We start from the raw sequence: 13,214 nt of genomic DNA, 5'->3' as shown, positions 1-13,214 counted from the left end.
AGGCAGGTGGAGTTCCATATCGATTTGGTTCCGGGGGCAGCGCCTATCGCCAAGGCGCCTTATCGCCTTGCGCCGCCAGAGATGCAGGAGTTATCCTCGCAGCTTCAGGAGCTGCTGGGGAAGGGGTTTATTCGACCGAGTAGCTCGCCGTGGGGAGCGCCGATCCTTTTTGTCAATAAAAAGGATGGTTCACATCGGATGTGCATTGATTACCAGGAGCTGAACAAGTTGACGGTCAAGAACCGTTACCCCTTACCAAGGATCGATGATCTGTTCGATCAGTTACAGGGAGCGTCTTGGTTCTCCAAGATAGATTTGAGGTCTGGGTATCACCAGATGAGAGTGCGAGATGAGGATATCCAGAAGACGGCGTTCAGGACTCGTTATGGGCATTACGAGTTCGTGGTGATGCCTTTTGGGCTCACCAATGCACCGGCAACGTTCATGGATCTCATGAACAGGGTGTGTAGGCCGATGTTAGATCGATCGGTGATCGTGTTCGTCGACGATATTCTGGTGTATTCGAGATCCCAAGAACAACATGAGGAGCATTTGAGGGAGATCCTCGGGGTTTCGAGAGCGGAGAGTCTTTACGCCAAATTCTCCAAATGTGATTTATGGTTACGAGAGGTCCAGTTCTTGGGGCATCTCGTTAATTAGAATGGGATATTGGTCGATCCGGCCAAGATTGAGGCAGTGATGAGTTGGGAGGTGCCGAGATCCCCCACTGAGATCAGGAGTTTTCAGGGGTTGGTCGGCTACTATCAGAGATTTATCAAGGATTTCTCCAAGATTGTCGTGCCACTCACTAGGTTGACCCGGAAGGGCGTTGCTTTTACGTGGGGGCCAGAGCAGCAGACCTCGTTTGAGACTCTTCGCCAGAAGCTGTGCGAAGCCCCGGTGTTAGCCCTTCCAGAGGGAATGGAGGATTTCGTGGTGTATTGTGACGCAGCGATATCGGGGTTGGGTGCGGTGCTTATGCAGAGAGGGCACGTGATAGCATACGCATCGAGGTAGCTGAAGCCTCACGAGGTGAGGTATCCCACCCATGATTTGGAGTTGGGGGCCGTGGTGTTCGCCCTCAAGATATGGCGTCACTATTTGTATAGGGTTCGGTGTATTATATACACGGACCACAAGAGTTTGAAGTACTTGATGGATCAGACCAACCTGAACATGCGCCAGAGGAGATGGTTGGATGTGGTAAAGGATTATGACTGCGAGATCCTGTACCACCCGGTCAAGGCTAACGTTGTAGCCGATACCCTGAGCCGTAGGGCGGAGAGTGATCCGATACGATATATTTGTATGTGGATGACGGTGATGACTCCGGTGTTGGATGCCATCCGAGAGGCCCAGGCAGAGGCTGTGAGACTGGAGAACCGCAAGAGAGAGCGGGTGATTGGGCAGGTATCTGAGTTTGTTACCGATAGCCGAGGGCTTATGACCTTTCAGGGTCGGATATGGGTGCCGTTTACGGGCGGGGCACGTACCATCCTGATGGAGGAGGCGTACAGATCGAGGTTCTCGATCCATCCCGGGGCCACTAAGATGTATTTGGAACTGAAGAGAGAGTATTGGTAGCCCTGTATGAAGAGGGATGTGGTGTGGTTTGTTGAGAGGTGCTTGACCTGTCGCATGGTTAAGGCCGAGCACCAACGTCCGCATGGCAAGTTGCAGCCACTCGAGGTTCTCCAGTGGAAGTGGGATCAGATTTCCATGGATTTTATCACCAAATTACCGAGGACCGCGAGGGGTGTCGATGCAATTTGGGTGATCGTTGACCGGCTGCCGAAGAGCGCCCACTTCCTTGCTATTAGTGAGAGCTCTTCCGCAGAGAGGCTGGCAGAGATGTATGTGAGAGAGATGGTATCGCGGCATGGAGTACCGAACTCGATTGTGTCAGATCGAGATGTACGTTTCACTTCCAGATTCTGGAAGAAATTCGATGAGGAGTTGGGCACGAGGTTGCATTTTAGCACCGCTTACCACCCACAGACGGACGGACAGAGTGAGCGGACGATTCAGACGCTCGAGGACATGCTTTGAGCATGTGTGTTGGTCTTCGGAGGGAATTGGGACACGTACTTACCATTGGCTGAGTTTTCCTATAACAACAGCCACCATTCGAGTATTGTTATGCCTCCCTTCGAGTTGTTGTATGGGAGGAGGTGTCGGACTCCCATCTGCTGGGGAGAGGTAGGGCAGCGAGTGCTGGGGAGGTGTCGGACTCCCATCTGCTGGGGAGAGGAGGTGTCGGACTCCCATCTGCTGGGGCCCCGGTACATTGGCCCTTTTAGGGTGACCGCGAGGGTGGGCAGGGTAGCGTATCGTTTAGAGCTACCTGCGGAGTTGAGCCAGATACATGATACCTTCTACGTGTCTCAGTTGAGGAAGTGTATAGCCGACGAGTCGGCGGTAGTACCACTAGAAGATATTCAGGTGGATGCAAGCCTGAATTATGTTGAGAAGCCGATCGCGATCTTGGATCGGAGGATCAAGGTTCTGAGGAACAAGGAGGTGTCCCTGGTTCAGGTCCAGTGGCAACATCGGAAAGGGTCCGAGCTGACTTGGGAGCCGGAGTTGGAGATGCGGGAACAACATCCAGAGCTATTTGCAGAACGAGACTTCGAGGGCGAAGTCTGATTCTAGTGGGGGAGAATTGTAACACCCGGATTTCCAGGTATATTATTTTAATTATTTATTTTGTGAATCATTGACCTACTCGAAGAGTTGGTGCTATAACTCGTCGAGTAGAAGCGGGGTGGCCACGTGAGTTTAATGAACTACTCGACGAGTCCAAGAGTAGACTCGTCGAGTAGGCGCTGTGGGTGGAAACCCTAAATCCTCGGGCCTGTGCCCTATTTAAGGAACCTTATGGCCCTCATTTGCGGCTGCCAGTCCAGAGAGAGAAACCCTAGTGATCTTGAGTGTGTGGTGTGAAGAGAAGGGCTATTTTAATCCTTGTTGGTGTGGTTTTTGCAAAGAAGAAGGAGATTCCAGAAAAAGAAGGTCATGGGGGTTGCTATTCTGTGATTTCAAGCAAGGAAACTCCATCTTTGAGGTATTAAATCGAACCCTTTTCCGTTTTGGTGAAGAACCCTTGAATCTAGGGTTTTCTCTATCCTTTATTGGCTTGGATATGATGCTTGATGTCCCTTTGAGTGTTAAACTCTAGATCTGGACCTTGAGAGGTCCAGAGAGCCCCAACCTCCCTGCTTTATGCTACTTCCTTAGAGATATGAGCCTAGGTTGCCATTTTAGAGGCTATTTCACCAAAAGAAGCATATTGAACGTTGCATGAGTGTAAAGGTCGGACCTTTACGTGATTATTGAGTAGGGTAAGGTCAGATCTATAGGTTAGAGAAGCAGATCTGACCTCAGAAGGTCATTTGAGTGTTGCCATGGAAGGAACTCGCCGCGTCCATAAGGGGACTCGACGAGTCGAGTCGGGTTACCCCGCGATTCATGACCGGTAGTAACCCGTCGAGTGAAAGGTTAACTCGACGAGTCGAGTGAGGACCTATGAGGATTCGGAAGATGCCTGGAGTCGCCGAGTCACACGAGTGCACTCGACGAGTCTGGTCAAAGTTTGACCGTTGACTTAAGTTGACTTCAGTTGACCATAGGGTTCTGGCAAGCTGGTTCTAGAGAGAGACCTGGGAGGGGTAGAATGGTCTTCTACCCACTCCTTAGAAATGAGGACAAGAGAAAGAATTAATTAGAAATGTTATTGTGTTGATGGGAAGAGGCTAGGTCGGGTTATCGAGCACGAGAGGTTATCCGACATCGTACGAGGTGAGTCTTCTCACTATACTTTACCTAGAGTGGTAATATGTGTGACCGGAAGGTCTTATGTGCTATGAGGAGTATGTGATGTATGCTGTTATTTAATGTGTATGTGCTATGTTATGTTATGAGTAGTATGTTATGGACCGGAAGGTCATTATGATATGGACCGGAAGGTCATTATGATATGGACCGGAAGGTCATTATGGGTAGGACCGGAAGGTCTACCAGGATTATGGGACGGAAGTCCCCTGAGACACATGGACCGGAAGGTCTTGTAGAGCTATAGCCTTGAGTGGCGTATGTGGTATTTTGGGGAACTCACTAAGCATTTATGCTTACCGTGTTTGTGTGATGTGTTTCAGGTACCAGTGAGGATTGCGGGAAGGCGCCGGCATGATCTGTACACATTGATGGGATTTATGTATTAGAGATCTTGGGATTTGTTTTATTGTGATGACATGTGATACAATGGATTCTTAGGATATCTTATGAATGAAATTATGTTTTAAAAATGAAAAATTGTTTTGAAAAATTACGTTGTTACAATCTTGGTGCTTTGGACCTTCCTAATGGATAAAGTTAGAAACTTTATCCATTAAGACCATGGAAAGGATCATATTCTGAGCTTTGGAACTCTTGAAATCGAAAGAAAATGGATTAAGCTAGTTTAAGTTATTCAGACTAGTCCTCAAGGCGTGGCCTTAGGCTGCCACGACTTGTCGACTGGGAATCAGCGACTATTTTGGCATTTACTGCCCAAGAAGGCCAAGGAAGGCCACAACATGGAAAGTTGTTGTTGGCAATTATGACCATAGCTTTGACCGTTGACTTCTTGAACAGTTTGACTTTTCGTCAAACTTGGGTAGAAATGAATATTTTGCTAAGGGATGGTCTTGGCTTGGTTTTAGGAAGCTTGGGTTGACTGTGTTGTTGTTGAGGTAGCTGTGGAGCTTCTGTTGAGTTGTTCCGATGAGTTTTCCTCACTATAATTGTGGGTGGGTCGAAGGCACCAATGTTGGTCTAGTTGATTGTATATTCTGGTTTAGAATGTTGCTATGTTGTAGTGACCTATTAAGATCTGCATGATTATTTGCTTGTTGTTATGTGTTTTATCTGTTATACATGTCGATATAGTGTGGTTGGGTTGAGACTGTACTTCTTTGTGCTTCCATTCAACAAACTCGGGCAATCCAACCGAAAGGTTATGGGCCAGTGGCAACCCAACCGGGAGGTTGTGGGCCAGAAGGGGGAAATCCAACCAGGAGGTTGTGGACTAGGGGCAATTCAACCGAGAGGTTGTGGACCCAGCATGCAATATGTATAGCAATCCAACTGGAAGGTTGTTGGCCAGGGGTAATTTAATAATTTAACCAGGAGGTTATGGACCTAGCATGTATTATTTGTATATGTTTCTACTATGTGGTATTTGGGGGAACTCACTAAGAGTTGTTTTATAGTTTATGTTTTATGTTTCAGGTATTTCAGATGATCGAGGAAAAGCAAAGGCGTGAGCGTACACATCATTCGGTGACATGTTTTGGAGATATTATGATTCATTGATTTTGGAACATTTGTATTTGGTCTTGGGTTTTATGATACGGGTTGATTGAAAACAATGATTTATCTTTAATTAAAATGAAAAAATGTTATTGGGATTTTGAGATGTTACATGGAGGTTGATGTGAAATCCATTCTATAACTCTGTAACATACAACTCTCTTTGTAGTCCACACCTACTCTTTAAGTACTTGGAAGGCTACTTGAAACCATGCACAACTTAAACTTATTTGTTGATACCACCTTTGTAACATATCTAATGTATTCTTCCTATCGATTGTTTTCTTTAAATTAAAATTACCCTCACTTATTATTTCTCGATTATTATGCTCCTGCGATACCTTATTGGATGTGTTTAGTCCTACTGTGAAACATTGGATTATTATACAAGTGAACTGTTTGGTTATCACTATACAATACATAATCTTCTTGTTGAATCCCAAGTTTTGATAGGAAGTTTTTCAACCGTATAAGTTCATTGCTTGCTTCTACAATATGCTTATGTGGTTAAAATGGAAACAATATTTCATAACATGGACATCCAATTGATTTTTGTAACTCCGATTGTGAACACATAACCGATTATGCTCTTTCCCAAATCCATACACCCCACCCACAAAAAAAAGTCAACATTAGCAAAACTTTTCAAGACTAGCCATTTTCTTTTGAATCATAAGATAGCCTCGAAAGTACCTTTCAAGTAGTGTAATAACAAGTTGACATATTCCTAATGCTCTCTCCCAGGATTAGACACAAGCCGACTCACAACTCCTACTGCATGAGTAATATCTGGTCTAGTGCACACCATAACATACATCAAGCTACCAACCGCAAGGGACAGCTCCCCCTTGACCCACGTCCGCTCTTTCGGTGAGTTGGACAACAGTTTTGGTCTGCCTAGCGGCTATAGGATCGAATGGTGAATTAGTCTCCACGACCTTCAATTTCTTTTGTGGATAGCATTTTTTTTTTCACATAGTCTTCCCAAGATCTACTAGTTACATTCTAAATTTTGTACTCCATACATCAAAAGCCAAAGGCATACATTATTATTGTTCATTCTAAACTTTTTTGAAAGTGAATTTTGTGTTTTGACTTTCGACCACCATCGACATCTTTAGTTGATTATGTTAACGCATTAAATTAATAAGATTATAATTCTAAACTCAACCCATAAATATCTGAATTGGATGTGCTTGACGGATTTAGTCAAATTGGGACAAAAAATTTATTAGCTCTTGACGTTAAAAAAGCATAAACAGAACATTAAACTAGAATTCTACAAAGTTTTTACCTTGTTTTTGATAATGAAGACGTAAAAGATTTTTACACCTTTTCCTACCTCATTATCTTTTCCATGATAAGTCCATAATAAGAGTGCATTGTATTGACAAATCAATAATCATAAGACAATAAATCAACATGATCCTTCACCATGCAAGTCCTTATCTTGATCATCACTTTATTTATATGAAATTGTATTAAATTTAACATGGTTATTCACCATGTAAGTCCTTAATCATCACTCTATTTTTATATTAAATTGTATTAAATTCGTTTGGATTATCAAAAATAGCATCACTTCTAAACACTCCATCCCATTCGCCGTTTCCATAAGTTTCAACACCAATGATGCAAAATCTATAAAAAGTAGTTTTAATGAATATAAGAAAACACACCATAGTCAAAACCATAGATGCAACCGAGAGAAGAGTTAATATTTTCACAAATCAATTTCGGCATCATTGGTTAACGGTTAATTGGAATGAATATTTAGGATTTTAATGTATAGACGGATGTTAATGCATACACATGAAATGGCTAAAGAGACAAATCAAAATAATTATTTTATATGGACTTGGCTATTTCAGAGACATATAAAACAAGAGAGTTGTTTCAAAAACAAAAAGACAATATATTAAAGATATATAACCCAAATCTATTAAAACAAATATAGCACACGGATGATTTGGTAATTTGCTCAAAATTCTAAATATGATTTGGCTACAAATGAAACCGATGGAAAAGAAAACTGATTGAAAAGCAACGGTAAATCGTAAAATCAAAGGTTTTATTCTGACATGTCCTATCAAATCCAGTGTTACATCCAATCTGGTCCAATCGAAGTAACACTAATTTTTCTCAAGATTTAGACTTTCATGCACTAATATATGTTACAACTTGTTTACAAGTACAAAACCATAAACACCACACATACAATCCATATAAGAAAACCTAAAAATCAACCTAACACACCTTTGGCCTAATCTCAATCCCTTGAATCACAAGCCCACCTTTCCAATTCCCTCCTTTCACTTCCATCATACTCATATCCAACTCCCCTTCTTCCCCTATCTCATTAAAATACTCCCCCAACTCAATCTCCAACCACCCATCTCGCCTCATTTTCGGCCCGTTCAAACGGGCCGACCCGGAAATCAGAGTCTGACTTCCTAGCCGTATCAAACGGCCAAAAATCCCCAATCGGCTTCCGGGGCCCACGTTATTCTCGCATCTGTGCGAGGCCTCGGGGTCGAGATATACTGTCTTCTTTTCGGTCTCGACCCCGTGGATTCCAGTGGAAACTTCCGCAGGTTGGGAGTCGAAACCGTAAGCTTTCGAGGTCGATTTGTAAACAAGGTAAGATGCATATTTAGTGTTGGTTGATAAAACGGAAGTGTCGACTTTTCCGTTGACTTCGAGCCAACATACGCTTACTAATTCGGCAACTTCCGTGAACCTGTGGTTTTGGGGTAGAATTGTAATTAGGTTGCTTTTGGGGGACTGAAAATGAAAATGTGAAAGGAAAAATAAATGAGAATATAACCTTGAATCGGGTATGGAGATCCATCTCCAATACCGTGGAGTGTTCCCCCATATGATTGAGAGGTCTCGTGCCGCTAACATGTAGCATTTTTTCCCGGTTTGTTTATCCAATGAGAAGCTCTGTTCATGGCAAAAATTAAAACGTATTTTATTGATATGTTAATTGTAGCATCCGATTATTATTATTATTTTTTTTAATTTCAATAACATGGTACTTTGAATGTGTTACCAATTATAGAAATATCATCCGCATACAAAATAATTTTCATGGTGTAATTGGACTAGAGTTTTCTGAGTATAATGTGTCCCTAATACAAAAAAAAAAAAAAAAAAAAAAAAAAAAAAAAAAAAAAAAAAAAAAAAAAAATCTTGTTCAAAAAAATAATAAAAATATCCATCATTTAATAATATTTTGAAGATGCTTGATGAGAGGCTATATAAAGAACACCATAAACCCATCCAAATGTAAACCCCACCATAAGTGAGACAAACACACACAGGAAACAAGCACATGCAAACACATAGGGCAAAAAGTTGTGGCTAAAAATGATTGAATCTATCACTGTCTCTTTGTATTTGACTTTTAGAAGTCAAACAAATTTAGATTCTATCAAAAAGTTAGTAAAATTAGTAAATGTTTTCCTTTATCATGGAACAGAAAGGGATAATCGAATCAAACAGTTCATTAAGAAAGAATTAAAACCAAAAATATGAATTTTTATGACATAAAATAATCAAAAGTCGGTGGATCATTACGAATTCCCAAGTTCTAGTAAAGATTTAATATAAAAATAAGTAAAATTATAAAGAAAGGGTAAAGATTTAACCTTGTTGCCACCATCGATGATGACTGGATGATCGCAGAGACGAAGATACATCTCCTTCTTCGAACCACGCCTAACCGAACCGCCGCCGTCTTCCGCCTCCGCCAATATCTTCCGGTAATCCGGCGGCAGAAACTTCTCCCACACGGCGTCCCATTCCGCCGCCGATCGGAAAATAGAACACACCAAAGACAATCTACAAACATCTCTAGGGGTCGTGAGTGCCAACGCGTTTGCGACGAACCCCTCAGGCAACGATTCAAAGAAATTGCCGACAAAACCGCCATGGATTTCGCTTCGGTGCTTATCTTTTTCCATCTTTAAAAACCCACCTCTCATTTTCGCCCCCAAATCAAGAAATTGACGGGTTTTCGTCGACAAAGATTGTGTGTGTACTAAATAGAAAGGTAGAAAGATTGTAAGATAGCTTAGCGATTAAGTTCTTTTTTTTTCGCTATTAACCAAAAGCGTGTGTGTGGAAAAGAGAAAGAAGCAAAGGGGCTTTATGTTTTTGATGTTGGAGATCCGCAAGTGAAAGGTGTCGATAGATGAGAAGGAGAGAGAGAAAAGCGGCTGAGAGGGAATGAAGATGAGGTGGATGGTTTTCTTTCACTATTTGTAGTGACGTGGAGAACATGTGGACATGCCAAAAATGCTTTAAGAAACCGAAGAGGTGTTTGGAATGCGTTTTTTTATATAATTGTTGTTGTTAGGTGTGTGAAGGACTGAAGGTAAGAAAAATATAGATGTTTTTTCTTTAAAAAAAAAAGAACATAGAACTTTATATAGCCTAAAAGAGATAGAAAGTGAAGTTTAAAGTATTTCTTCAAGACTAAGTTTTTATTTTACTAAGGACCTCAAGTTCCAAGTGCCAACATGACAACATAAGACTTCTAAGATTATTTATTTTAATTTTTTTTAATATTTGAAACTCATACGTGTTCACCTGATAAAGTAATAAAATCAACAAAAAAAAATTGTTTTTTTATCGAGTCGCATTGTTAATAATACTATCCAAAACAAATATACTATTAACTATAATACCAAAAATCAAACATAGTTAAAAAGGTAATAGTAAACGTCCTACAATTATTGACTGTACCTTAGACATATTTTTAAAATAATCTATAACTACATAGTTGATAATATTGTCTAAAACATCTTTATTAATATATGACACTAGACAATCATTTATAAGGTAATCAATCATCTTATTGCACAAATCATTCTTTATCAATTTCATCGTTGAAAATATTCGTTGCATGGTTGATGTTGCGACAGGTAAAGCTAATGCTAATTTTAGTAGAAGATATATCAATGGATATATGGTATGCTTGTTTGTTTCATCGAACATCTTTTTCAAGTTTCCAAATTGCCTTCAAGTTATAAACATCTTGTTTCCACATACATACACAATATAATTTTGCAGATTTGTTGTGTTCTAAGGTCATGTTTTGAGAACTTGTTAGGATAAATTTAGCCATTATGGGTAGTTCCTGCACATTAAGTGCTTGAAAAAGACGTACTTGAACACAAAGAAGCTATCGAAACAAGTAATGTCATGTTTACTTCATTAAAGTGATGGTTGAGCTCTTGAGATTGCATATCTATGACCGTAACAAATACATTAACATTGTAGTGGAGCAAACAGTTAATCTGTGAGTTAAACATAAATACTTGTTAATAGTTAATTGGGAAAGTTGTGAAACTAAATAGACTTTTTAGTTGCTAACCTTTGAATCTTTGCGACGACTTATTCCATCGTAATTGGAGCTTTCATACTCTAAATCTCAATATCACATTTTTCATAGAATAAAGTAACCTCGTTTAGAAGTTCCCCCAACTTTCATTCCTAATTTATCTTTAAATGACTTCACTTGATGCATGACATTAACAATATTTTTGTCTCTCTTTTCTAACGTGGTGTTCAAATCATTTGTAATCCCTAAGATATCAAACATCAAGCGTATGTAAAATATAAAATGAAATCTTTTAACGAATTTAAAAGTCGATGTGCTTCAGCTCTTCGAGTACTTCACAAATTGAAGAATATATTATATGGATATTTACGAGTAAACCATAATGCAAACCCCAACGAGTATCACCAGGTTGTTTGATACCAACTTATTGATTTAAACATGTACTACTTTGGATGTTACCTAAAATTAAAGTGAATAACATACAAAAATTAGTGAAAAAAACATGTAAATTAGCTTAAAACAAATATATAGAATAAAAGAAACCTGCAACTAATGCTTCCACCCCTTATGTTGATTTTTTCTCTCTTAACTTTTTTTTGGTGCTTATAAGGAGATCCAATCATGTTTAACAAACGAGAAATCAACTCAAAAAAATCATTAATGTCAAAGTGGTTCATTGCAACAAACACAAGTGCTAACTGTAACTAATGAGCAAAACAATGAATAAAATATGTAGATTCCACTTCTTTCATAATCAAGGTCTTCAAGCCATTAAATGCACCTCTCATGTTATTAGCTTCATCATAACCTTGCCCTCGAATCTTATGTGGAATGAATCCACATTTTGACAAAAATGAATAAATTTTCTTTGTAAATAACAATGTTGAAGTGCGACTAACATGTTTTATGTTAATGAATCTCTCCATAACAACCCCTTGAGCATTCACGAACCGCAAAACCAATGCCAATTTCTCTTTACAAGACACGTCATGAGACTCGTCTACTAAAATAGCAAAAAGATAATCTCCAATATCTTTCATGATAAATTTAATAGTGTCCTTTGCCACCGTATGTGCTATGTCTTTTTGAATAGAGATATTTTTGGTTTTGCAAAATTTTTGGAGCATTCTACAAAACAACGCGACCAACTTTATTATTTCGTTCATCATTGAATTGAAAGAAGTTCAACAAAGTTACATTTATTAATTGAGTCTTCGCTTACATCATGACCCCGGAAAGGTAATCCTTTTCGCAATAAGAATCTAACACAATCAATAGAAGCATTTAATCTGATACGATGATCATTTTTCATCAAATCGCATTGCTTATCAAAAGCGGTGGCTATGGACTTTTCTAGTTCATCAAATATGATATTTTTGGACTGCCATATTATATGGAGTTCCATCATTACGAGGATTAAAACTCAATAATTTATTCCAAATATTAAATCCATTTTTTACAAAATAATCAGAACCACCTTGGTTTTTAATCTCCAATTAAGAGCTTAATGGCTTAAGCTTTTATGTCCATACTTCAGATCCATGGCTAAAATACTCTTAGGAGTCATAAGGTCTCTAACTTTATGAGTTAGCATGACTAATAAGTATTTAACTCAAGGTCTTATTCCATTAAGACCTTCTTAATGATGCATGAAACAAAACTAACTATTTGGAACCCATTTTATGACTTAAGACCCCTCTTAGGTTATGAAAGGACAAGTTAAAGGTCAAGAACATGCCATGTTCAAGATTATAACCTTTTGGGACCAAACAACTCCATAAAGACATCCAAAACGTGATCTATATGCTAGAGGGATAAAGTTGAAAACTTTATACCTTAGGAAGGTTGCAAATGATGTAGAAATCCCAGATCCAAGTGTTTCTCTCCTTCAAGATGAGTTTGGCTTCCTTCCTTGTTCTTCTAAGGCACTAAAATACACACTCTAAGCTTGAAAAGGCTCCTCAAGGTGACACTAGGGTTGCAAGGATGTATGAGAGGGATGGAGGCAGATAAGGTGGATGAAATGAGGCCATAAGAGTGCTTAAATACGAGTCATGCCCTAAAAATTAGGGTTTCCATATCTGGCAAGTAAGCCCCGCGTACACTGATGTATGCACCACGTACTAGGGCGCGCCCTAGTACGCTCAACGTACACCATGTATGCATGGCGTACTCCCGAGTCCAAATTTACAAAAATGCCAGTAGGGCTCCTTTTTCACACTTTTTCAACTTAGGGACCAAAATGCAACATAATTAAATTATAGGGTTGAAATTAGAAGTACCTTATCATCGGGATGTTACAAATACATCCACCAAGATGGTGGCAGATTGTGGCAGGAGGTGGCAGCCACCACCTCACGGTGGTGGTGGTGGGTTTTCTTCGGTTTTCCGGCCAAGCAATATTCATACGACATCAAACCATTAAAACACACACATACACATGCGAAATTACACACAAAAACAACCACCCACGTGGTGGAAGGCGGTGGTCGGAGAGCGATAGGGCGACAGCCGC

The 13,214-nt window shown here is 40.0% G+C and overlaps 1 protein-coding gene across 1 annotated transcript; it reads right to left on the bottom strand.

Moving 5' to 3' along the window:
- Positions 1–7,401: 7,401 nt before the first annotated feature.
- Positions 7,402–9,665, bottom strand: LOC145159086 (putative F-box protein PP2-B12). The gene is made up of 3 exons (XM_079077984.1): positions 9,003–9,665; positions 8,177–8,295; positions 7,402–8,089 (listed from the first exon to the last, which is right to left on the bottom strand). Exons 1-3 carry the CDS (start codon positions 9,336–9,338, stop codon positions 7,597–7,599), a joined length of 948 nt encoding a protein of 315 aa, XP_078934110.1. The 5' UTR covers positions 9,339–9,665; the 3' UTR covers positions 7,402–7,596.
- Positions 9,666–13,214: the final 3,549 nt, after the last annotated feature.

This window comes from Lactuca virosa, chromosome 2, assembly GCF_052849685.1.
Source record: "Lactuca virosa cultivar CGN04683 chromosome 2, Lactuca_virosa_CGN04683_v6, whole genome shotgun sequence".
NCBI lineage: Eukaryota > Viridiplantae > Streptophyta > Magnoliopsida > Asterales > Asteraceae > Lactuca > Lactuca virosa.
This window is presented reverse-complemented; position numbering and strand designations above follow the sequence as displayed.

What these genes read in the sequence shown, in the direction of transcription:
- LOC145159086 (XM_079077984.1), bottom strand. Translation starts at nt 9,338, where the DNA reads ATGAGAGGTGGGTTTTTAAAGATGGAAAAAGATAAGCACCGAAGCGAA. An exon ending in TCATCGATGGTGGCAACAAG is followed by an intron (nt 8,296 to 9,002) that starts GTTAAATCTTTA and finishes TGCCATGAACAG; the next exon opens with AGCTTCTCATTGGATAAACA. An exon ending in ATCTCCATACCCGATTCAAG is followed by an intron (nt 8,090 to 8,176) that starts GTTATATTCTCA and finishes CCAAAACCACAG; the next exon opens with GTTCACGGAAGTTGCCGAAT.